The 25,425-nt window shown below is 46.6% G+C and overlaps 1 protein-coding gene and 1 non-coding gene across 6 annotated transcripts in view; one reads left to right on the forward strand and one right to left on the reverse strand.

Moving 5' to 3' along the window:
• hdac11 (histone deacetylase 11) overlaps positions 1–25,425 on the reverse strand; it is a 278,425-nt gene that overhangs the window by 107,268 nt on the left and 145,732 nt on the right. For all 5 annotated transcript variants that reach the window (XM_072472541.1, XM_072472538.1, XM_072472542.1 and 2 more), the window contains one exon: positions 11,309–11,371. In XM_072472541.1, coding sequence (XP_072328642.1) covers positions 11,309–11,371 — 63 coding nt within the window. The remainder of the gene's footprint in view (positions 1–11,308; positions 11,372–25,425) is intronic.
• Positions 8,941–9,135, forward strand: LOC140388716 (U2 spliceosomal RNA). The gene has a single exon (XR_011934269.1). It is a non-coding gene; the product is annotated as a U2 spliceosomal RNA (small nuclear RNA).

The raw sequence follows: 25,425 nt of genomic DNA on the forward strand, positions 1-25,425 counted from the left end.
GGACGAAAATGTTAAGGAGCTGGGGGAGGCGGTGGAGGAGCAGGCGGACACGCAGACGATTGCTGCGCTAGAAGTCGATGGGTTGAAGGAGAGACAGAGGAGACTGCTGGACAGAGTAGAGGAGCTGGAAAATAGAGCCCACAGACAAAATCTGAGGATCATCGGCCTCCCGGAGGGGGCTGAGGGAGCAGATGCCACAGCGTTTGTGGCTGACCTGTTGCTGCACCTGATGGGGGCTGACACCTTTCCGCGACTGCCGGAGCTGGAGGGGGCACATAGAGTACAGGCAAGGCTGATGTGTCCGGGGGGGTCCCCCCACCCCCGTCCGATGGTGATCAGGTTCCACAGGTTCACAGATAAGGAGCGGGTGTTGCAGTGGGCAAAGAGTGTTAAGAGCAGCACGTGGAATAACAGTGTTCTCCGCATATATCAGGACCTAAGCCAGGAGGTGGCCAGGTGTCGAGCAGCCTTTAAACAAGTTAAGGAGGTTTTATTTAAAAAGCACGTGAAGTTAGGTCTGCTCTTCCCTGCTCGTCTTTGGGTCACGCATCAGGGCCAACACCACTATTTCTCCGATCCCGAAGAAGCGATGGACTTCGCGAGGGATCAGGAGCTGGTCCTGCAAAAAGGACCCACGGTCTCAAGCTGGAGTCCGAGAGTTATTGTTTGGGGGGATGCCTACTGTGCCTGGACTGACGGTCAACTGTTTACTGCTTTAAAGATGCCTTGTGTTGTATTTTTGGCAGCTTTTGCCTACGGGGTTTGCGGGGCAGAGGGGATCCCCCTCTCGCTTTTTTTTTAACCTTTTGTCGTGTTCTTTTTGTTTGTTGGAGCCTTCACTGTAACATAAAGGTGGCCGGTAAGCAATGGGGAGTAAGGTTTTTGGTTGTGGGTTTTTATGTTTGTTTTGGGTGGGTGTTATACAGGTACTGTGTTACTGCATTGTTACTTTATTAATGCTCAGAAAGGGACGTGTGTTAACACTTATCTGTTTACACAGCTGGAACTCTATTATACCTGGAGCAGTCTCACTTTGCTGTTTGATGTCCCCATCTCGTTTGATCTTTCCCATTTTAGTGAGACTGCTCCAGTAGGTCAGATCGGGGGATGGTGCGTTGATGAGTGGGGAGATGAGGTCGGGGAAACAATGGGAGTGAGACAAGTGGGCGCCGGAGGGGTGAGTCATCGGGCTAGCAGATTGGCTAGTCAAGGGAGTCAGGTGGGGGGGGTGTATACAACCAGTAGATGGCAGGGGTGGGGTTATTGGGAGATGTTGCGAGGGGGGGAAAAAGTTATTCTGCTGACGTGGGAGGGGTCTGAAGTAGGTAATGGAGAGGAGGTCGGGGGTGGAAACTGCCAAGAGGCGAACCGCGGCACATGGGCCGGGGGCGGGCCCAAGAAGGGTTATGATTGACCGGCGCGGGGGGGGGTCCGTGTGCCCCCCAACCGGGCTGATCACCTGGAATGTCAGAGGACTACACGGGCCCGTCAAAATGGCACGTGTTGTTCGCACACTTGCGGGCTCTAAAGGCAGACGTAATTATGCTTTAATGAGGCGAGAGACAGAGGGAACCTACCACCGACAATGTTGCAGGCGACCATCTCGCTGATATTAAAGCGGGACAAGGACCCCGAATCCTGCTGGTCATACAGGCCAATCTCCCTGATTAATGTGGACGCCAAGCTCCTGGCCAAGGTCCTGGCGATTAGAATTGAGAACTGTGTACCGGAGGTGATTGGGGACAACCAAACAGGGTTTGTTAAAGGCAGACAGCTGACAGCCAAATTGAGAAAATTGCTTAATGTGATTATGATGCCCCAGACAGGCAAGGAGGTGGAGGTAGTGGTGGCAATGGACGCGGAGAAGGCCTTTGACCGGGTGGAGTGGGACTATCTGTGGGAGGTACTCGGACAGTTTGGGTTCGGGGAGGGACTGGTTAATTGGGTCAGACTATTGTACCAGGCCCCAAAAGCTAGCGTAAGGATGAACAGGACAATGTCAGACTATTTCAGACTACATCGCGGGACCAGACAGGGATGCCCACTCTCCCCAATGTTGTTCGCGCTGGCTATAGGACCATTGGCGATTGGTCTGAGAGCTGCAAAGGGGTGGAACGGAATGGGTTACATAAGTTAAATTTGACTAGAGTGGTGGAACAAATGAGGAGGGAGTTTCGGAGATGGGATGCACTCCCGCTATTACTTGCGGGGAGGGTGCAGAAGATAAAGATGACAATCCTCCCAAGATTCCTGGTCATTTTTCAGTACTTCCCAATCTTTATCCCACGGTCCTTCTTCAAAAGGACCAGCAAAATCATTATGAGCTTTGTCTGGGCAAGAAAATCCCCACGGGTAAGGAAGGCGATGCTTGAAAGGAACCACAGCAAGGGGGGACTGGCATTGCCGAATCTGATCAACTATTACTGGGCGGCTAACATAGCCACGATAAGGAAATGGATGGTGGGTACGGGGTCTATTTGGGAGCGGATGGAGGCGGCTTCGTGCAGGGGCACCAGCTTGGCAGCCCTGGTCACGGCTCCCCTCACGCTTTCGCCGGCCAGGTACTCCACCAGCCCGGTAGTGGGGGCGGCCCTGCGGATATGGGGCCAGTGGAGGAAACATGTAGGGGAGGTGGGTGCGTTGGACTGGGCTCCAATATGTGATAGCCATCGATTCGCCCCCGGGAACATGGATAGTGGGTTTCGAACATGGCGGGTGGTGGGGGTGAGGAGGGTGGGCGATATGTTCCTGGAGGGGAGCATTGCGAGTTTGAGGGCTTTCAAGGAGAAATTTGGGCTGGGAAGGGGAAATGACTTTAGATACTTACCGGTGCGGGACTTTATACGCAGACAGGTACCATCCTTCCCACGCCTCCCGCCAATAGGGATCCAGGACAGAATAGACTCTAGAGGAGAAGGAGGAGAGGGTAGAGTCTCGGATATTTACAAGGTGCTCATGAAGGGGGAAGTGTCCCAGACGGAGGAACTGAAACTCAAATGGGAGGAGGAACTCGGCGGGGAGATGGAGGACGGGGTATGGGCGGAAGCCCTGAGTCGGGTAAACTCAACCACAACATGTGCCAGGCTCAGCCTGATTCAGTTTAAGGTCGTTCACCGGGCCCACATGACAGTGGCTCGGGTGAGCAAATTCTTTGCGGTAAAGGACAAGTGCGCTAGATGCGCGGGAGGACCAGCGAACCACGTTCACATGTTTGGGGATTGCCCTAAGCTTAGGGGGTACTGGGAGGGATTTGCGGGTGTCATGTCCCGGGTACTGAAAACAAGGGTGGTGATGAGACCAGAGGTGGCAATTTTCGGGGTTTCGGAGACCTGGGAGTCCAGGAGGAGAAAGAGGCCAATGTTCTGACCTTTGCTTCCCTGAAAGCCCAGCGACGAATACTGCCCGCATGGAGGGACTCAAAACCTCCGAAGACCGAACTATGGCTTTCGGACATGTCGAGTTTTCTGGGTATGAAAAAAAACAAGTTCACCCTGAGGGGATCTGTATTGGGGTTCGCCCGAAGGTGGCAACCATTCATCGACTTCTTCGCAGGAGATTGAACATCAGTGGTTGTGGGGGGGGGGGGGGAGATTAGAGTAGAATAGGAGGGATAAATAGGTGGGTAATGTTTATGGGAGAGGAGCGGTTATGTGCATTATGGTTGGGTTGAAGTTTTGGTTTTCCGTTGATGTTTGCATATTTCTGTAATTTGTAACTGTTTACAATGCCAAAAAATACCTCAATCAAATTGTTTGTTAAAAAAAAAATAATTGGCAGAAATAAAGGGAAACGTTCAGTTGGATGATAGTGATGAGGATAGTGAGAAAGAGCGTCATAGTCGAAGGCGTGGTGGGGATCTATTTAAATATGTCCAAGCATTTCCAAGGTTTAACGAGGAGGTAGAAGCCTTTTTCATTTCATTTGAGAAGGTAGCTAAACAAATTAAATGGCCACAGGACATGTGGGTATTACTGATTCAAACAAAGCTGGTAGGTAGGGCTAGTGAAGTGTTTGCATCACTACCGGAGGAGGTATCTGGGACGTATGAGGAGGTGAAAAAATCCATCTTGGTGCATATGAACTAGTGCCTGAAGCCTACAGACAAAGGTTTAGAAATTTAAGGAAAGAATTTGGTCAAACATACACAGAGTTTGAAAGGCTCAAACAGAGTAATTTTGATAGGTCGATAACGGCTTTGAAAATAGACCAAACGTATGAAGCTCTCAGAGAAATTATATTTTTGGAGGAGTTTAAAAATTCAATTCCTGATGTAGTGAGAACTCATGTGGTAGAGCAGAGGGTTAAAACTGCAAGATTAGCAGCAGAAATGGCAGATGATTGTGAATTAGTTCATAAATAAAGCTTGGTTTCCGACATCAGTTTCAGCCTGTGAGGGATAGAAACTTGGGATATGAGAAATACTCAAGTGGTAAAGGTAAAGATGATCTGATGGGAGATAATAAGGAGAGTGTACCTCAGATTAAAAAAGAAATCCAGGAGGGTGGAAGAGAAATGAAAAGTTTCAAATGTTTTCACTGTAATAAACTAGGCCATGTAAAGTCACAGTGTTGGTGGTTGAAGAAAAGCACTTGGAAGGCTGATTGTGGTAAAACAGGATATGACAGTGGGGTTTGTTAGAGTGGTAAAGGAAAGCCCAAGGGAAGCGAAGGAGGTGCAAAAGATTGAACAGACTGTTCAAGAGGTGATTGATAAGAAGGTGCCAGATGTCTTTAAAGAATTTACTTGTGTGGGTAAGGTTTACTCATGTGTATCAGGAGGAGCAGGTAAAGAAGTCACAATTTTAAGAGATACGGGAGCTAGTCAATCTTTAATGGGAAGAGATGAGGAATTAGGTAGGTTGGGAAGAATGTTGCCGGAAAGGTGGTAATATGTGGAATTCAAGGTGAGAGGAGTAGCGTTCCATTATATAAGGTAAGGTTGGAAAGTCCAGTGAAGATTGGTGAAGTGGTAGTAGGAGTAATAGGGAAACTATCTTGTCCAGGAATACAGTTTATCTTGGGTAATGATATAGCTGGATCGCAAGTGGGAGTGATGCCTACTGTGGTTGATAAGCCAGTGGAAAATCAGACAACTGAAGTGTTGAAGGACGAATATCCTGGGATTTTTCCGGATTGTGAAGTAACAAGGTCGCAAAGTCACAGGTTAAGACAAGAGGAGAAATCAAAGAGTGAAGATGACGTTGAAGTGCAATTATCAGAAACAATTTTTGATCAGATGGTTGAAAAAGAACAAGAACAGGTGGAGGATGAGGCGGATATTTTTAGTTCAGGAAAACTGGCGGAGTTACAACAGCAAGATATAGAAATAAAACGGATGTATCAGAAAGCATACACGGAAGAGGAATCTGAATGTATACCAGAGTGTTATTCCCTAAAAGTGATGTCTTGATGAGAAAATGGAGACCTTTACATATGCAGGCGATGAAAAGTGGGCAGAAGTTCATCAAGTTGTATTGCCGGTGGGGTATAGAAAGGAGGTGTTGCGAGTTGCACATGAGGTACCAGTGGGAGGTCATTTGGGGATAAGGAAAACTCAAGCTAAAATCCAGAAACATTTTTATTGGCCTGGACTACGTAAAGATGTAGTTAAATTTTGTCAATCATGTCACACATGTCAAGTGATAGCGAAACCTCAAGCAGTGATAAAACCAGCACCCTTAATACCCATTCCAGCATTTGAGGAACTTTTTACAAAGGTCCTAATTGATTGCGTAGGACCAATATTACAGCTAAAAAGATTGTGGAGGAGTTACTTAAATTCTTTACTAGATATGGACTACCCACAGAAATACAATCGGATCAAGGATCAAATTTTACCTCAAAGTTATTCAAAGAAGTTATGGATAGCTTAGGAATAAAACAATTTAAATCAAGTGTACCATCCAGAATCGCAGGGAGTGTTAGAAAGGTGACATCAGACATTAAAGACAATGTTGAGAGCGTATTGTCAAGATTATCCAGAGGATTGGGATAAAGGAATTCCGTTCGTACTGTTTGCAATTCGGGATGCACTTAATGAGTCAACCAAATTTAGTCCTTTTGAACTAATTTTTGGTCATGAGATAAGAGGACCACTTAAATTGATTAAATAAAAATTGGTGGGAGAGAAATTGGAAATTCCATTATTGGATTACGTGTCAAATTTTAGGGAACGATTAAATAGAGCAGATGAATTGGCGAGACAACATTTGAAAGTTGCACAAAATGTGATGAAACGGGTCGCGAACAAGAAATCCAAAGTTCGTAGTTTTGCCAGTGGAGATAAAGTTTTAGTGTTGTTACCAGTGGTAGATGAGCCTTTAAAAGCTAGGTTTTGTGGACCTTATCAGATTGAAAGGAAATTAAGTGAGGTGAATTATGTGGTAAAAACACCAGATAGAAGGAAGACTCACCGAGTGTGTCATGTGAATATGCTTAAAAGGTACTTTGTAAGGGAAGGAGAGAAAAAGGAGGAGGTTTTAATGATTCTAACTCAAAGTGACGAACCAAATCCAGGTGACTGTGAATTTGACATACCTCAAATTAAATTGGAAAACAAGGATGTTCTTAAAAATTGGGATAAATTGTTGAGTTACCTTCCAGAGGAAAAACAAACTGACCTGAAAGAGTTATTGATATCACATGGGCAAGTTTGTGGAGATAAATTGGGAAGTACTAAGATGGCTATAGATGATGTAGATGTGGGAAATGCTGTTCCAATCAAGTAACATCCATATAGATTTAATCCTTTAAAATTGGCACAGGTTAACAAAGAGATTGAGAGTATGCTTAAAAATTGCATAATTGAAGTGGGTTGCAGCCAATGGAGCTCATCCATAGTGATGGTACCTAAGCCAGATGGTACCCAACGGTTGTGTGTGGACTATAGAAAGGTTAATGCAGTTACAAGAACGGACTCTTATCCTATCCCACGTTTAGAGGATTGCATTGAGTAAGTGGGACAGTCCACTTTTAGTTCCAAATTGGATTTACTTAAAGGTTACTGGCAGGTACCTTTACCCGAAAGGGCGAAGGAGATTTCAGCTATTGTGACTCCAGATGATATATACCAATTCAAAGTTATGCCATTTGGCATGAAAAACGCCCCAGCCACATTTCAACGGTTAACTAACAAAGTCGTTTCAGGATTATCCAACTGTGCGGTATACATGGACAATCTGGTAATTTTCAGCCAGACATGGAAAGAACATTTGAAACATCTGATGGAGTTATTCGATCGACTTCAAGAGGCGGGTTTGGTGCTAAACCTAGCCAAAAGTGAATTTGGAAAAGCCTAAGTCACTTTCCTTGAGGAGTTTCTGATACCCTCAAGACAAAGGGAAATGCGATTTCTTGGCATGAGTGGATCTGATCAAACATTTGTGCAAAGGTTTTGCAGCGTGATTGCTCCACTGATGGACTTGCTGAAGAAACATCGAAAATTTCAATGGACAGTGGACTTTCAACAGGCATTTGAAAGCCTAAAAGCTGTGATAACCAATGCTCCTGTGTTGGAGAATTGCAAGGGACTCTGTGATCAGATTGAACTAAAGTATCTGACTTTAAAGAGAAATGCCGAGGCATAGAGAAATGGACGGATCGTGTAGAGACTGTCAATTGAGAAGGAATTTCAGTTGGAGGAAATAGAACAAAAGAAAATGGACTATTATTATGCCTGTTTGCGTGTGTTGTTTTTTGCAACGATAAAGTATATTTACTGTGTGCATTTCTTAAAGCACGGTGAAAAGGTGAAAAATGAAACCATCTTGAAGTTGATTTATTTTTTTTCTTGGGGGGGAGGTGTCATGAGAATGTCGCTTTAAGAAATGTTTTGCTGCTCATGTTACTGCAGTGATGTCAGAGTGTGGGTGGAGCTGAGCTCTGGTTCTGCTTTTTAGTTTCATTATGAGAAAAGCTTGGGTGTGTCTCTGTCTTTTTGGTTTCGTTTTTCAGTGTGTTGCAACTGAAGTCAGAAAAAGCAGCTGTACTGCTGAGCTCTCTGCCATGAAGGACTAGCTCTTAATCATTTGGTGAATTCAGAATTATAAATATTTTCAGTATTGAATGTAAACCGTGATGTGCTTCTGTTTAGAGGTTTGTTAAGTCTTCTGGGTGTTAAAAGGACAGCATACAGATTACTTAGTGTTGTATGCTTTGCGGGGTGTATTTGAATTAATAGTTGCTACGATATTCACTGTTTGTTTTAAAAAGGTTAACTTGAGTTCATAGAATAAACATTGTTTTGCTTTAAAAAATAACTTTTCCATTTCTGAAGTACCACTCTTGTAGAGTAGGCCGTGTGCTCCCCATACAACAATCTATTAAAAGTTGTGGGTCAGGTGAACTCCATGATACACTCTGGGATTCTCTAAACCCTGACCCATAACAATACCCACTCTTTGTTTCCTGTCTGCCAAACACTTTTCTATCCATCTCAATGCACTAGAGTCTTGGAAGATGACCACCAATGCATCCACTATTTCTAGGGCCACTTCCTTAAGTACTTTGGGATGTAGAATATTAGGCCCTGGGGATTTATCAGACTTCAATCCCATCAATTTCCCCAACACCATTTGCCCAATAAAACAGATTTCCTCTCACTTAAACTCTGTGTTCCCCAACATTACTGGTATATAATTTGTGTCCTCCTTTGTGAAGACAGAACCAAAGATGTATTTAGTTGCTCAGCCATTTCTTTGTACTCCATTATAAAATTCCCTGGGCGGGATTCCAAGACCCGCTATGAAGGCCGGGTCAGAGAAGCACCGGGAGGGAGGCACGAATCACACCATGCCGCCCCGACGCGATTCTCCGCAGAGCGGAGAATCAGCGCCATTGGGGCCGGCATGGTCGGCGCGGTGCCGGTTGGGGGCCGCTCTACGCAGACCCCCGGGATTCTCCGGCCCGGATGGGCTGAGCGGCCGTAAAAAAAAAACGTGTCATCGCTTCTCGGCCTTTTGGCTAAGATCAAGTGTCTGTAGATTGAGCCTTTGGGTTCAGATCTGGTATGTCTCTCTTGTGGGGACCATAAATTTGATTCAATTTGAATCAGTTTTTTGGAGCAGGGAAGGAGCTGGATTAGGGGTTCGCCCCTGACCCACACTCTGAGCCCTGGCTTGGTAACTCAGAAAAGGAAAAATTTTTTTTTTTTTTAAAAAGTGTCCCGCCGGCGCTGCTCGAACCTGCTCTGAGCCGGCGGGACCTCGGCATTGAAGGGTCGGGTGGCGGCCTGTGTGGGGGGGGGGGGGCCTCCAATGTGGCCTGGCCCGCGATCAGGGCCCATCGATCGGCGGGCCGGCCTCTCTAGCTGGGGGGCCTCCTTTCCTTCGCACCGGCCCTTGTAGCCCTGCGCCATGTTGCGTTGGGGCCGGCACGTTAAAGGAGGCCACTGTGCATGCGCGCGTTGGCGCCAGCGCCACTGCGCACATCCCAAGGCGCACAGTTCCCGCCGGGATCGGCAGCTGGAGCGGCGTCAACCGCTCCAGTGCCGTGCTGGCCCCCTGTAGGGGCCAGAATTAGTCCTCGGTGTCGTAAAACGCGATGGCTTTTACGACAGCGTGGACACTCTGCCGCGGGATTAGAGAATCCCGGCCCCTATTTCTCACTGTATAGGACCTACATTTGTCTTCACCAATCTTTTTCTCTTCACATACCTATAAAAACATTTACAGGGGCTGGTTTAGCACAGGGTTAAATAGCTGGCTTTTAAAGCAGACCAACGCAGGCCAGCAGAGAGGTTCAATTCCCGTACCAGCCTCCCTGAACAGGCGCCGGATTGTGGCGACTAGGGGCGTTTCACAGTAACTTCATTTGAAGCCTACTTGTGACAATAAGCGATTTTCATTTCATTTCATTTCCTTTCAGCCAGTTTTTATGTTCCCCACAAGCTTATTCTCCCCCTTCTTAATCAATCCAAGTCCTCTTGGTCCTCCTTTTCTGAATTATAAACTGTTCCCAATCCTCATGTTTGTTATTTTCCTGGCAAATTTTTATGCCTCTTCCTTGGACCGAATACTATCTCCAATTTCCATTGTAAGCTACGGTTTGGTCACCTTTCCTGTTTTACTTTTGCACCAAACAAGAATAAACAATTGTAGCAGTTCACCCATGCGCTCGTTGAATGTTTGCCATTGCCTATCCACTGTCATCCCTTTAAGTAATGTTCCCCAATCCATCATAGCCAACTCACGCCTCATACCATTGTAGTTTCCTATATCAAGCTACAGGACCTAGAGCAGGATTCTCCCGCAATTGGCGAAATGGCCCGACGCCGGCGACAAGAACGGTATGAACCACTCCGGCGTCGGGCCAACCGGAAGTTGCGGAATCCTCCACACTTCCAGGGGCTAGGCCGGTGCAAGTTGGCGCATGCGCAGAACCGCCGCCGTGGTTCCGCATATGCGCAGACCAGCCAGCGTGTTTCCTGCGCATGCGGAGGGGGGTTCTTCTCCACGACGGCCATGGCAGAGCCCTACAGAGGCCGGCGCGGAAGGAAGGAGTGCCCCCAAGGCACAGGCCCACCCGCGGATCAGTGGGCCCCGATCGTGGGCCAGGACATCGTGGGGGCACCCCACGGGGCCAGATCCCCCCGTGCCCCCCCCGAGGACTCGGCACGCTGCCCGTGGAGCCAGGTCCTGCCGGTAAAGACCTGTTGTGAACTACGCCGGTGGGACCCGCTGAAAACGGGCGGCCACGCAGCCCATCGCAGGCCGGAGAATCACCGAATGGGGCCGCTGCCAGCGGCCGCCGACCGGCGCAATTCCCGCCCCCGCCAAAACCCTGACGCCGGAGAATTTGGCAGCCGGTGGAGGCGGGATTCACGCCGTCGCCCGGCAATCCTCCGACCCGGCGGGGGGTCGGAGAATCCAGCCCATTATGTTTGTTCACCCCAAGGGGCCTCGGTCAACTTGATTGCTAATTATTCCTTGTTCACCGCCAGAAAAATGAAACACAAAGTATACCGATGCTCTTTTCAGCTTGGGGAACCTAATGTTGGGGAAAAGACAATCATTTGATTTGACAATAACAGTAGCACTGAATGAGTAACATTTATTTTCCTATATTAGTTCACAAGGTAGCCTTCTGTATCAAAAAGTATTTACTTTACACTCTTGATTTAAGAATACGCAAGTTATCTACACCATTCATGACAATACAAATCATTTGGCTTCCTATCAGCCCATTTCTGACTTGAAGGTTTACAATATAATTATATCAGCAAGTCAATTACACGCTTCTGTTCATAACACAGGAGGAAGAGAAAGAGAAGACATTTTTCACTTCAATATAAAATGATTGCGGGTAATTACCTGATGTGCATCCAAATCAATGATCATAGCCGTAGATACTGCTTCCACCCTCTCAAACAAAAACTGCAACAAAATTACAATCATAATGATACTTAAGAAAAGAAAAAGTAGCTGTAAATTACACACTTAGAGTTACTACTTCAAAAACTTGCAAGAATTAGGAAACTGTTAATCAATGAGGTAGAGAATCAGCCATAGAATTTACAGTGCAAGGGCAGCACGGTGGCGCAGTGGTAGCACTGCAGTCTCACGGCGCCAAGGTCCCAGGTTCGGTCCCGGCTCTGGGTCACTGTCCGTGTGGAATTTGCACATTCTCCCCGTGTTTGCGTGGGTTTCGCCCCCACAACCCAAAGATGTGCAAGGCAGGTGGATTGAACATGCTAAATTGCCCCTTAATTGGAAAAAATGAATTGGGTACTCTAAATTTATAATTTAAAAAAAAAAAGAATTTACAGTGTAGAAGGAGGCCATTCAGCCCATCGAATCTGCACAGGCCATTGGAAAGATCACCCGATCTAAGCCAAGGAAATCTAAACTAAATTTGCTGAGCACGATGGAAAAATGGGATATTGATACTAATTAATAAATAATACACATTGCCACATACTTTGAAACATAGGTGGCCATTTGGATTTGAAACATGGATAAACGTACGAGGTGCACAGAAAAGGAATAACAATAACTTGGAGCAGAAATGATGTGGAGATGCCGGCGTTGGACTGGGGTGAGCACAGTAAGATGTCTTACAACACCAGGCTAAAGTCCAACAGGTGTGTTTCAAACACTAGTTTTCAGAGCACTGCTCCTTTACCTGAGGAAGGAGCAGTGCTCCAAAAGCACTGATGACAGATGATTGTGGATATTTGACACCTGTCTCTGAGAGAATATGATCTTATTCCATGGTAAGATTTCTCTTTGTCCTGCCTTATCTTTTAACAAAGAGCACATTAAAGCAATTAAAAAAATAATCTTTATTGTCACAAGTAGGCTTGCATTAACACTGCAATGAAGTTACTGTGAAAAGCCCCTAGTCGCCACATTCCGGCGCCTGTTCGGGTACACAGAGGGAGAATTCATAATTCTCAGCTGGTATGGGAATTGAACCCGCGCTGCTGACCTTGTTCTGCATCACAAACCAGCTGTCTAGCCCACTGAGCTAAACCAGCCCATCAATACTGACATTTGACAATAATAATTATAACTAAATAAAATTATTTATTTGAGCTCACCCTAAAAAAATAACCTCAGTTACTTCTGGGCAGTGTGGGTATCAGCACTAACCAGCTTTTCCCAGCATAAATGTTGTTAATCTTTGGTACTGCAGGAGTTTCCCTTGTACTGACCCAACAGTAAGAAATAGAAGTTTAATCAGGGCAGATTCAGCCTTACAGCAAACAAAATTACGCAGGTAATGGGGACTGATCAACAAGTACAGAATATTTTTACAGATTGCTTCAACTGGCTAAACTGAATTATTTATGTTGAAAATATAATATGCTAGAATAAATAAACTGTTGTAAAAGAATTTGGTTTTCAAACAGCTAATATGGGTTATATGGATGTAATGGTAGTGTGAACAGTATTCACAAAAGTAAAAAGAATACCAGCCAATAGAACATCAGTGGTAGACCATAAGGAATGGACTATACTTAAACAATGCAATGCTCTGCACTGGTCCTGTCACTAAGGAACAGGGAAGATTCAAAACTCTGGAGGTAAGACTGATTCCTGGTGTGGGAGGACTGGGCTACACAAAAAGATTGGAAAACTTTGGGCTACCTCAGGTTTGAAAGGAGGATGGCAAGGTAATTAAATGTTTCAACAAAGATAAATCCACTATTTCAAACTAAACCATGAGATAAGAATAAGGAGACATTTTGTTCCAATCAGTGTAGAGCACACATTGAACTACAATTGTGAGGCTCTCGTCAACACAAAATGTAATCAACACAAGGATAAAAATTCTGGGTAGGAAAACTGAAAGTAGAAACATTGTTCTCATGGAGAAAATAAGCTTTATCCTGGATAGCTGGGCAAAGAATGACCAAGTAGTCTTTCTCATGGATACATATCCTGGATCAAGATGCATTAATCCTACCATTATACCAGCAAAGGAAAGCAACAATTAGGAGCAGGATTAGGCCATTTCAGCCCTTCGAACCTGCTCTGCTGTACAATAGGATCATGCCCGATCTGATTGTGGCCTTAAATCCACTCTTTCCCGCCGGCCTCCCTAAATCTTTGACTCCCTTAGCAATCAAAAATTTATCTAACTCAGATTTTCATATATTCGGTGTCCCAGCCTCCGCTGCTCCCTCGGAAAGAGAAATCCACAGATTAACAACCCTCAGAGAAAAACATTCGCCTCATCCCAGTCTTAAATGGGAAACCCCAAATTTTTAAACTATGTCTCCTAGCTCAAGGCTCCCCCACAAGGAGAAACATCTTCTGACTATCCACCCTGTCAATTCCCCTCAGGATCCTATATGTTTCAATAAGACTCTCATTCCTCTAAGCTCTAATGGTTATAGGTCCAACCTACTCAACCTTTCTCATGAGATAACCGCTTCATCCCAGGAATTGATTGCTGTACCTGCACACTAACTTTCTAAGATTCATGTACCAGGTCATCCTGAGCCATCTGTCCTATTGAGCTCTGCAGTCTCTCTCCATTTAAATAGGATACTGCTTTCCCATTCTTTCGGCCAAAGTGGACAAGTTCACATTTTCTCACATTATTCTGTCATGAAGAACACTGATATTATCTGCGAAGGTATCCCAACTATGAACGCCAGCTCGTGGGGGTGTATAGTTTTGTTTTTTGTGATGGTGTGAGCAGACGAGAAAACCCCCAGTGAGACTAAGTAGTTCAGTCATCGTGTAACAATTTTTGAAGACTTTTTATTAAAGCAAAGAAAAGACAAATACACACAATCAAAACTACTCTATGAGAATGAAGATACATTAATTACTGCACACACATAGTTTGCGTAGAATGTACCCCTCATTCAAAAATATATCTATGATCCCTGAACTCCATATGACTACCCCGTTTCCCCAAACAACATCCAAAGTAAATACATCTGTAAGTTACACCAGTTTATAGTTACCACATGATGATAGTCAAGCCTGGGAAGCATCTTGTCTTGTCCAGTGAAGATATTTAAACTGCCTTTACGAAGGTTTCCTGCGCTGACCTGGCTCTCAGACTTAAAGCTGTAAAACATGGCCAACAGGCTTGGCAGCCGGAAACCGGTATCCTGAGCCTACTGGATGTTAACTGGTCTGCCTTGCTTCTGAGGGCCCGGCCAATTATGCCCTTGTTCCTCTCTGATTATGCCTTCTGTGTATTTGGCTGTCTTCCCCTGTCAACTTCCTTGACACTAGACATTAACATATGTATACCTCATTGAGTTTCCCAATTATCTATGTAAACTGTTTCAATTCAGAAGCTATTCACATTCAATTCTTATCTAAACTGCCTTCTAATCTTGTCACTGGGAGAGACACATCTCATTTGGCCTTTTGAATACTGGCTATTGCTGTCTCTAGGCAGATTTCTGCCAATTGCCTAACATCTCGCATCCTATTATGTCTTGTTAAATTTGTTTTACTGCTGTTACTAGGCACATTCATGACAATATGCCATCTGCCAAATTTTTGCACACTCAATTAACCTAGCTACATTTCTTCATAGACTCTTTGTGTCCCTTTGATAACTTAGTTTCCTACCTATCTTCATATGATCAGCAAATTTAGCAACCATATATTCAGTATCTTTTTACACGTCATTAGCATCGATCGTAAATTGATGTCCCAGCACTGATCTTTGGGGCACTCCACTAGTTACAGCTTGCCAAACGAAAATGACACATTTCTCCCTACATCCGGCTGCCTTCTGTTAGCTAACCAATTCTCAGTCCATGCTAATATGTTATCCCATCGATTTGGAGCATTTTCGGGGTACAAGCTGAATTTGGGGGAAAGTGAGTATTTTGTGGTATTCACTTCTGGGACAGGGTTGGGGTAGGGGGTTGCCATTTTGTGTGACAGCTTCTCATTTTAGGTATCTGGGGGTGCAGTTGGCTCGGGTTTGGGCAGGTCTTCGAAAAGTGAATTTTTTGAGATTAGTGGGGAGGGTAAAAGCGGATTTGTTGAGGTGGGATATTTTTCCCCTGTCGTTGGTAAGACGAGTGGAAGCAGTTAAGATGAACATTTTGCCCCGTTTTTTGCTTTTATTCCATTGCCTACCGGTCTTTTTGCCCAAGGGGTGGATAGACTGATTTTTTTTCCCTTTGTTTAGGTGAGGCAGGTGGCCAAGATCAGGAAAGCGGTACTTCAGACTGTCGGGGGGTCGCCCTGAATCTGATGCATTACTACTGGGCGGCGAATACGGAGAAAATACAGGGTTGGAAAAGGGAGACGGAGACTTTGTGGGTAAGGAAAAAGGCAGGCACGTCTAGGGGGTCAGGGTTGAGGGCGCTGGCGACAGCACCGCTCCCGTTGGCTCCAGGGAGGTATTTGGGAAGTTCTGTGGTGGTTGCCATACTGAAGATTTGGAGGCAATTCTGGCAGCAATTTAGGTTGGGAGCGGAGTCAAGAATGATGCCGATCAGGGGGAATCGGGATTCGAGCTGAGGAGAATGGATGCGAGGTTCCGGGGATGGGGGGGAAGAGGGGGGTCAGAAAGATGAAGGATTTGTTTCTCGGAGGGTGGTTTGCGAGCTTGAAGGGGTCGACTAAGAAGTTTGGACTAGCGCGGGAGAGCATTTAGTACAGGAATTTGCGAAGAAGGTTTTTTCGACCTTTTTGAAAGCACCCGCTCGTTGTTGGAGGAGGTGCTGTCAGTGGGGGGGCTGTAAAGGAGGGACGTCCTGGCGATTTATGGGAGGATTTCGGACGAGGATAAGGTACCCATGGAGGGGATTAAGGCCAAGTGGGAAGAGGAGTTGGGAATGGAATTAGAGGAGGGATTGTGGTGCGAGGTGCTGCGGAGGATGAATACCTCAACTTGTGTGCAGTGCCGTTGAAGATGGTGCAGAGGGCGCATCTGATGAAGGCAAGGATGGGCCGGCTTTTTGACGGGGTACAGGATGTCAGTGAGAGGTGTGGGAGGGGCCCTGCTAACCATGTACATATGTTCTGGTCTTGCCTGAAGCTGGAAAGATTTTGGAGGTCATTTGTTAGCACCATAAATCACAGACGTTATAGTGCAGAAGGAGGCCATTCAGCCCATCGAGTCTACACCGGCCCTTGAAAGAGCACCCTACTTAAGCCCACACATCCACCCTATCCCCGTAACCCCACCTAAACTATGGGGCAATTTAGCGTGGCCAATCCACCTCACCCCCACATCTTTCAACTGTGAGAGGAAACCGGAGCACCCGCAGGAAACCCACGCAGACATGGGGAGAACATGCAGACTCCGCACAGACAGTGACCCAAGCTGGGAATCGAACCTGGGTCCCTGGCGCTATGAAGCAACAGTGCTAACACTGTGCGACCATGCCGCTCATGTCAGCGGTTTACATGTAGACACGGAGCCCAGTCCCCCTGGAGACCATATTCGGAGTGTCGGTCCGGCCGGAGTTGCAGAGGGGTGCGGGAGCAGCTGTTTTATCCTTAGCAGGCAGAATCTGTTGGGATGGAGATCAGCTTCTCCACCCTGTGCCTTGGCGTGGCTGGGGGACCTAATGGGGATGAATGATGGGTTCCACAAGAGTTGGGGTTTGTTCATTTTGCATTTTGGAGAGCTGATTACCATCAACTGTTTGGGGGGGATGGATAGGGTGGGGTCGTCTTGTGTTGGGGATTCAAGATACTGGGTATGTGTTTTGTTGTTTTTGTAAAATGTTGAAAATTGGAATCAATTTTTTTTAAAAAATAATATATTATCCCCAATACCATAAGCTCTTATTTTGTGCTGTAACTTTGATGTGGTAGTGTGGTACCTTATCAAATGCCTTTTGGGAATCCAAGTGCAGCATATCTTCATATTCCCCTTTTATTGCTACTTCCTCAAAGAACTCCAATATATTAGTCAAACCTAATTTCCCTTTCACAAAACTACATTGATGGTACCTGTTTGCTTTACGATTTTCAAAATGTCCTGCTATTACCTCTTAATAATGGGTTCTAGCATTTTCCCAATGACATATATTAGGCAAATTGGCCTATCATTTCCTGCTTTTTGTCTCCCTGCTAGCGGTGTCAAATGTGTAATTTTCCAATCTGCTGGGACCTTTCCAGAAACCCGCGCCCCCCAGTGACTCTCCGACCTGGCGCGGACTCGGAGAATCCCGGCCACTATTTCTGCAGCCACTTTTTTAAGACCTTAGGTCAAGTCCATCAAGTCCACCAAGACCCATCAAGTCCAGGGACTTGCCAGCCATTAGTTTGACTAGTTCCGTCACCCTAGTGATTGTGATTGCTTTAAGTTCACTTGATTATCAAGTATTCTTGGGATGTTTTTGGTGTCTTCACAGTGAAGACAGACACAAGGGCTGGGATTCTCCGACCCGGCGCCGGGTCGTAGAATCCCCGGGGGGGTGCCCCGCCGCCCCGACACCGGCTTCCCCATTCTCTGGCACCGTTTTTCAGACGTGGCGGGGTTGCCGCTACGCCGGTCGCGGGCCGTTGACGGTGGACCCCCCGGCAATTCTCCGGGCCCCGATGGGCCAAGGAGTGGATTACTCAACTCCCACACGGCAGAACCTGGAAGGTGAGTGTGCGGGGGCCGTCCTGGAGGGGGGGGGGGGGGGGGGGGGAGGGGGGATCTGACCCTGGGGGGGGAGCCCCACGGTGGCCTGGCCCGCGATCAGGGCCTATCGATCGGCGGGCAGGCTGGTTCCGTGGGGGCCTACTTTACTCCGCGCTGGGCCCCTGTAGGGCTCCGCCATATTGCCCGGGCCCGGGAGGAGAAGGGAACCCCCGCGCATGCGCGGAAATAAGTCGGCCGTTCCGCGTATTCGCGTGAATACACCGGGCGTTCCGCGCATGCATGGACTTGCGCAGGCCGTTCCCCGCCGGCTGTAGCTGCGGAGTCGACTCCGGCGGCAACCTAGCCCCCTAGAAAGGTGAGAATTCCTCACTCTCGCGGAGTCGTTGGTGCCGGTTTTCATGCCGGCGTGGGGACATAGCCCCATTTTTAGAGAATACCGCCCAAAATATCTGTGGAATGTTTCCAATTTTTCCTTGTTTTCTACTATTGATTCTCCAGTCTCCCCCTCAAAGGGACCAAAACTCACTTCAGCTACTCTTTTCCTTTTTAAAAATTGAGGAAACATATCTGTTTGTAACAATTCCTTTTATTTACAAAACTAACAGCTGAACAACCAGGTGTATTAAGCTTGCTGATCACATTGGGAGTGCAGAGGATCTGATACTCCCTGCTATATACAGAGAAAGGGGTTCCCTGATTGAGCTACTAATCAGAGAACTCATATTCTAATTGGCCAATCTCAAAGGCCTGGCCTAAGTCATTACACCCCTCCCCCCAAAGTCCGAGGAGCCCCCAGGCTCCTCCTGACTCATGGCTCTCCTGCTTTGTTTCTGCGCCGGGTCCAGATCCTCCACTTCGGCCTCTGATGTGGGGGGGGGGGGACATAACGGCTAGGCGCTCGTCTTTTCCAATGTGAGCGTCTGAGGAGCGGTTCACCCCCTTCCTCCGGTGGCAGGGGGACAGCTGCGGCATCATCCATTGTGTCCGAGTCCGATATCCTCACCAGTAGTGCCGGAGGGGCGTGAATAGTTTGTCAGGGGGGACTCTCCACGGTATGCTGGTCTGAGTCAGCTCCGGGGGAGGAAACAAATCTGAGGCCCGCACCTGGTCCAGGTGTTTTTTTTTACTACGTGTTCTCCCCCACGTATCTCATACGACACAAGTCCTGTCCTGGCCTTGACTGTTCCTGCTACCCATGTGGGGCCATTGGCATAATTTCTGACCCATATCTTTTCTCCAGTGTTGAACTGCCTTTCTCGGCGAGTGTTCTCATGGCCCCTGCATTGGGCCTCTTGGTGTCACTCTACTCATCCATCTAAATTTGGGAATAGTAGACTCAACCTGGTTCAGAGTCGTCTGCCCATGAGTAGCTCCGCCATTGCTAATCCTGTTGTGGCGTGTGAGGTTGTTCTGTAGTCAAACAGCCAACGCAACACTTTGGTGTCTAATGATGCTGCTGACTGTTTTTTCAACCTGACTTTTAGGGTCTGGACGGCTCCCTCCGCCAACCCATTTGATGCCAGGTGGTATGGTGCCGTCCTTATGTGCCGAATGCCATTTGACTTCATGAATTTTGTGAACTCCTGGCTGGTGAAAACCGATCCATTATCTTAAACTAACACCGCCAGAATAACATGTGTTGCAAACGAGGTGCGAAGTTTTTCGATGGTACCTGTTGAATTTGCAGAGTTCATTTTGTAGACACCAGCCATTTGGAATGGGCGTCTACTATTACAAAAAACATTGAACCCATAAATGGGCCTGCAAAATCTAAATGGTCTGCCCAGCCATTCCCATGGGTGCAGCGGGGCTACCGTTGGCACCTTCTGGCATTCTTGGCACCAACCTACCAATGCCGCTATGTCTGTATCCCGGCCCGGCCACCAGACATAGCTCCTGGCCAGCATCTTCATTTTTGAGACTCCAGGATGCCCATGATGAAATCCGGCCAGTATGGCTTGACGGACTTGACTTGGAACTATTACTCGAGCTCTCCATTGCAGTAACCCCTCTTCCACAGTGATCTGTTCTCTTATGCTCCAGTAAAGATGTAATTTTGCCGGGCAGGACTTTCCATCTCCCCCGTTAGCACCATGTGTTTTATTTTTGATAAAACTGGGTCCCTTTGAGTCTACAAACGAATGTTTTGTGCGGCCACTGGAAGGGTGTCCAGGAAATATAATGTCATCACAGTTTCCTCTATTCTGGGTACTAATGGCGGGGTGTTCGGTAATGGCAGCCTGCGTAGTGCATCGGCATTTGCCACCCGGGTTCCTGGCCGATGCTCCAGTTGATACTGGTAAGCCGTCAATAGTAGGACCCAGCGTTGGATCTGGGCCGAAGCTATTGGTGGCACCGCTTTGTCTTCTTTCAGCAAACCCAGCAATGGCTTGTGGTCTGTGATTATAGTGGATTTCCGCCTTACAAGTACTGGTGAAATTTCTTCATCGCAAAGATCGCAGCCAGTCCTTCCTTTTCACTTTGGGCGCACTTTCGTTCTGCTGCTGCTAAAGTCCTGAAAGCAAACGCAATAAACCGTTGCGGTCCATTTCGCCCTCTGAGTGCCAGACCTGCACCAACGCCATATGGAGACTCGTCGCAAGTGAGCACCAACTCTTTCCTGGGGTCGTAGTGTGCCAAGACTTTCTGAGGAGAGCAGTTCTTTAATCTTCTTGAAAGTCCTGTCTTGGCGGTCGGACCACTCCCAGGCTTGCCCCTTTTTTAGTAATTGGTGTAGGGGCTCCAGGATGGAAGCCCTATCCTGTATGAACTTCCCATAGTATGTCACCAGTCCTAAAAAACGTCCTCACCGAATCCTCCAAAGGGTGTAACCCTGTCTTGTCAACCTTGTAACCCAGATAAGTTACTTGAGGTGCTGGAAAAACACATTTCTCCCTGTTTAGGCGCACACTGCTGCTGGAAACCTCCTAAGGACTTCCTCCAGGCTTTGCAGGTGTTTTGCCCTTGTTTTTCCCGTAATGAGGACGTCGTCTAGGTAAATGGCGACCTGTGGTAGTCCTTGTAATATATTCTCCATTGTCCTCTGAAATATCGCACAGGATGACAATACACTGAAGGGTAATCTTGTATACTGAAAAAGGCCCTTCAGTGTGTTTATCGTTGAGAATTTTTGCGACTCTTTGTCCAGCTTCAGCTGTAGATATGCATGGCTGTCATGTGAGAGTACCATTAAGAAATGGGTGTTTATAAATGGGGGTGTATATAAATATCTGTAGGAGAGTACCTTAAAGAAATGGGTGTTTATTACTGCAGTGATGTCAGAGAGTGGGTGGAGCTGGGCTGTCTGTCAGCTTTTTACTTTCGCTTTAGGCATTTTGCTGCAAGGTGGGTTTGGTTTCATTTTAGTTTTGGAGAAGCTGCAATCACAGCAGGATGTGTGTGAATCTCTGCAAGCTTATGAGTGTCTATTTGCTGATTCCAATGTGGTAACAGTTCTCAGTAGTGACGTTAAGCCTGATGTCTTTCTGTAAAAAGGTGTTTTTAAGTCTTATGGATGTTAAAAGGAAAGCTTAAAGGATTACTTAGTGTTGTAGTCTTTGGGGGTTGTATTTGAATTAATGGTTGCTAAGATGTTCACTGTATGTTTTAAAAAGGTTAACTGAGTTCATAGAATAAACATTGTTTTGTTTTAAAAATTACTTTTCCACTTCTGCTGTACCACACCTGTAGAGTGGGCCGTGTGCTCCCCATACCACAATCTATTAAAAATTGTGGGTCAGGTGAACTCCATGATACACTTTGGGGTTCTCTAAACCCTGGCCCATAACAGTGGCTCATATCCAGTTTTGAGAATAAGAGTCCTCCAGCCAGCTTTGCATACAAATCCACAATCCGGGGAATTGGGTATTTGTCCAGTTGTGAGTAACGATTAATCGTTTGTTTGAAATCTCCACAAAGGCGGACCAAGGTGTCCGGCTTAAGGATAGGCACCACGGGTGCCGCCCATTCTGCAAACTGGACCGGTTTCATTATTCCCTCACGCTCCAATCTTTTGATTTCTGTATCGACTTTCTGCCTTAATGTGAAGGGTACTGGTCGGGCCTTGTAGAATTTTGAGGCTGCCTCTGGATCTACATGTAATGTCACCTTTGCTCCCTTTATTGTTCCGAGCACTTCTCGGAAAACCTCTGGGTATCTGCACAGGAGTTCACTGAGGCGACTATTTTCCAGTGGAAACTGTTTACCCAATCCAGCTGGATCTCTTTTTGCCAGTTTCGTCCCAATACGCTTGGTCCCGCACCTTTCACTACTATTAAAGGCAGCCTAACCAGTGGCTCTCCATAAGCCACAAGTACATGAGTTGTGCCCAACGCTCTCAGTGGTTCCCTGTGTATGTCCTCAGTTTTGCTGAGATCCTGGTTAGGGATAAAGGTTGGAGTCCAGTGCGAATTTTATTAAATACTGTTTCCCATATCACTGATACGGCTGCTCCCGTGCCGACTTCCATTCAACCTTATGGATAATTTAATGGGTTTTGATTTAACCATCGTTACACAATTTAGTTATTCCTCGTCGGAGGTAGGTGGGGCTTCTAGGGTGTGCATTCTCCTGTACCCCAGCCTACGTGTCCTTCTCCAAGATGTTGGTTTTGGGCTTCTATTTCTCCTCTCTGGCTCCGACTCTGGCACTAACTACAATATTTTGCTGGCCGAAAGGCTGCAGGGGCTGCCGTCTGTCTGGACCTAATTTTCCCTTGCTTGGGAGCGGTTCTGCGAGTGGGCCTGGCTAACTTAGTATCCGAGTCGTTCTTGAGGGTGGATATGCAGTTGCCTATCCCCCAGCGGTAGTCCCTAAACTCAGTTTCACTGGTGTGGGCGTCTACCTCCATCGGAGTACCCTGTAACTCATGTGCTCCGCTCACCGCTTTTTCTAAGGACAAAGCCAGCTGCAATGCTTGTATGCAATCCAGCTCAGCCTCTGCTAACAGATGTTTCTATATTGATAAATTATTTATTCCGCACACCAACCGGTCTCAGAGCATCTCATTTAGCATTAGGTCAAATTCGCAAGCCTCTGCTGATCACCTTAATCTTGTTAAAACGTTTGTAATTGACTCCCCAGTGTCTCGGAATGCTGAGTAAAACCGGTGCCTTCGCAGGATCAGAGGTGGCTTAGGGTCATAGTACTCTTTTACGAAGTCCGTCAATTCCTGGAAAGTTTTCGTGTCCGGTGCCTCCGGAAAAGTGAGACTGCGCACAATGGCAAAAGCTGCTGGCCCACACGCGGTCAGCAGGATGACCCGTTGTTTTTCTTCTGGAATTATTTGTTTGCTCTAAAAAAAAGTACTTCATCCGCTCTACATATTGGGCCCAGTCTTCCACTGCAGGGTCAAAAGAGTCCAACTTCCCGAATAAAGGCATTTTGTCTGTCAGTGGCTTACCCTCAATATGAAGCGGCTGCTAATGAGCAGATTCCTTCGGGTCGTTCCGTTTTCCTCACCGCCACTGTAATAAGTTCACGCAGAAATCCCTTCACCAGAATTCCTTTTATTTACGAAACCAACAGCCGAACAACCAGGTGCATTCAGCTTGCTGTCTACACTGGGAGTGCAGAGGATCTGACACTCCCTGTTATATACAGAGAAAGGGGTTCCCTGATTTGGCCATTAAGCAGGGAACACGTATTCTAATTGGCCAATCTCAAAGGCCTGGCCTAAGTTATTACACTGTTTTTACGTTTCTAGTTAGATCTCCCTCATACTTAAATTTCCCCTCTTTTTTTTCCTTAGAGTTCCGAATTATTTTCTGCCCAATTAAGGGGCAATTCTACCTGGCCAATTCCCCTACCCTGTACAAGTTTTTGGGTTGGGGGGGTGAGACCCATACAGATACGGGAAGAATATATGCAAACTCCACATGGATAGTGACCAGGGGCCGGGATCGAACCTGGGTCCTCGGCGCCATGATGCAACAGTGCTAACCACTGCGCTGCCATGTGCCCTCTCCCTCCTTTTTCTTAGTTATTCTTTGCTGGTTTCTAAAATCTGCCCAATCTTCTGACTGGAAGAATAGAGGTAATGTACATTGCAGGCATGTGCTCTGAAGGGAATGGATGATGGAATGATAAGCAAAAATTGCACACAAGTATGAACTAAAGATATATCATCATCATCATGTTTCCATTTTCACAAGATTAGTGTCTAAGCCAGTGTTGGCTCACATCTGGGCCTTTGAGTTCTTACACTATTCCTGAATCTTTCTCTTATCATTCCATGTAGTTAAAGTCTTCCTGCTTCACCAAACATTTTCCATGTATATTGCCTTCTTTGAAGCCTAAACCATGTACTTGTTATCAAGAGTTCTGTTCTTATGCAAAAATCTACCATTTTTCAGCCTCGCTCATTTTCTTTTCTCCAAGATGCATAGAATTCCTACAATGCAGAAGGCCATTCAGCCTATCAATTTTGCACCGACGCTCGGAAAGAGCATTCTACCTAGGCTCACTGCCCCGGCTTATCCCACGTGCATTGATCATGGCCAATCCACCTAATCTGCAGGTCTTTGGACACTAAGGGGCAATTTAGCATGGCTAATCTACCTAACCTGCACATCTTTGGACAGTGGGAGGAAAGCGGAGCACCCAGAGTAAATCCACGCAGACAGGAGGAGAGTGTGCAAACTGTTACCCAAGGGGGGTATTCGAACCCAAGGCCCTGGCATTGTGCCACTGTGCCACTCGGAATATCATACTTCTTCATGTACAGAAAAAGGCAAATGGAATGTTAGCATTTATTGCAAAAGAACTGGAGTATAGAAGTAGAGAAGTGTTGTTGCAATTGTATAGGGTGTTGGTGAGACCATATCTGGAGCATTGTGTCCAGTTTTAGTCTCCTTATTTGAGGAAGTGACATTGGAGGCAGTTCAGAGGAGGTTCACCAGGTTGATTCCACGGTTGAAAGGGTTGACTTGATTCCAGGGATGAAAGGGTTGACGTATAAGGAGAGATTAAATAGTTTTGGCTTATACTTACTGGAGTTTAGTAGGATGAGAGAGGATCCAATAGTTATATAAAATAGTTATACTAAAAGGGATTAATAAAGTAAACATAGACCAAACGTTCCCCCCATGGGGAAATCTAGAACAAGATGTCACGGATATAGGTTAATAGGCGGTAGATTTAGAAATGAGATGAGGAGGAAGTACTTCTCACAGAAGGTGGTGAATTTGTGGCAGTCGCTACCCCATAGTGCAGTGGAACCGGAATCGTTAAATGGTTTCAAAAAGGAGATAGATATATTTCCTATTTTAAAAACGGGTTAAAGGGATATGGGGAACAGGTGGGGAGGTGGATTTGAGAGGAAGAGATCAGCCATGATCTGATTGAATGGCGGAGCAGGCTCGAAGAGGTGAATTGCCTACTTCTGCTCCTAATTCCT

Source organism: Scyliorhinus torazame, chromosome 13 (assembly GCF_047496885.1).
Source record: "Scyliorhinus torazame isolate Kashiwa2021f chromosome 13, sScyTor2.1, whole genome shotgun sequence".
Classification (NCBI taxonomy): domain Eukaryota; kingdom Metazoa; phylum Chordata; class Chondrichthyes; order Carcharhiniformes; family Scyliorhinidae; genus Scyliorhinus; species Scyliorhinus torazame.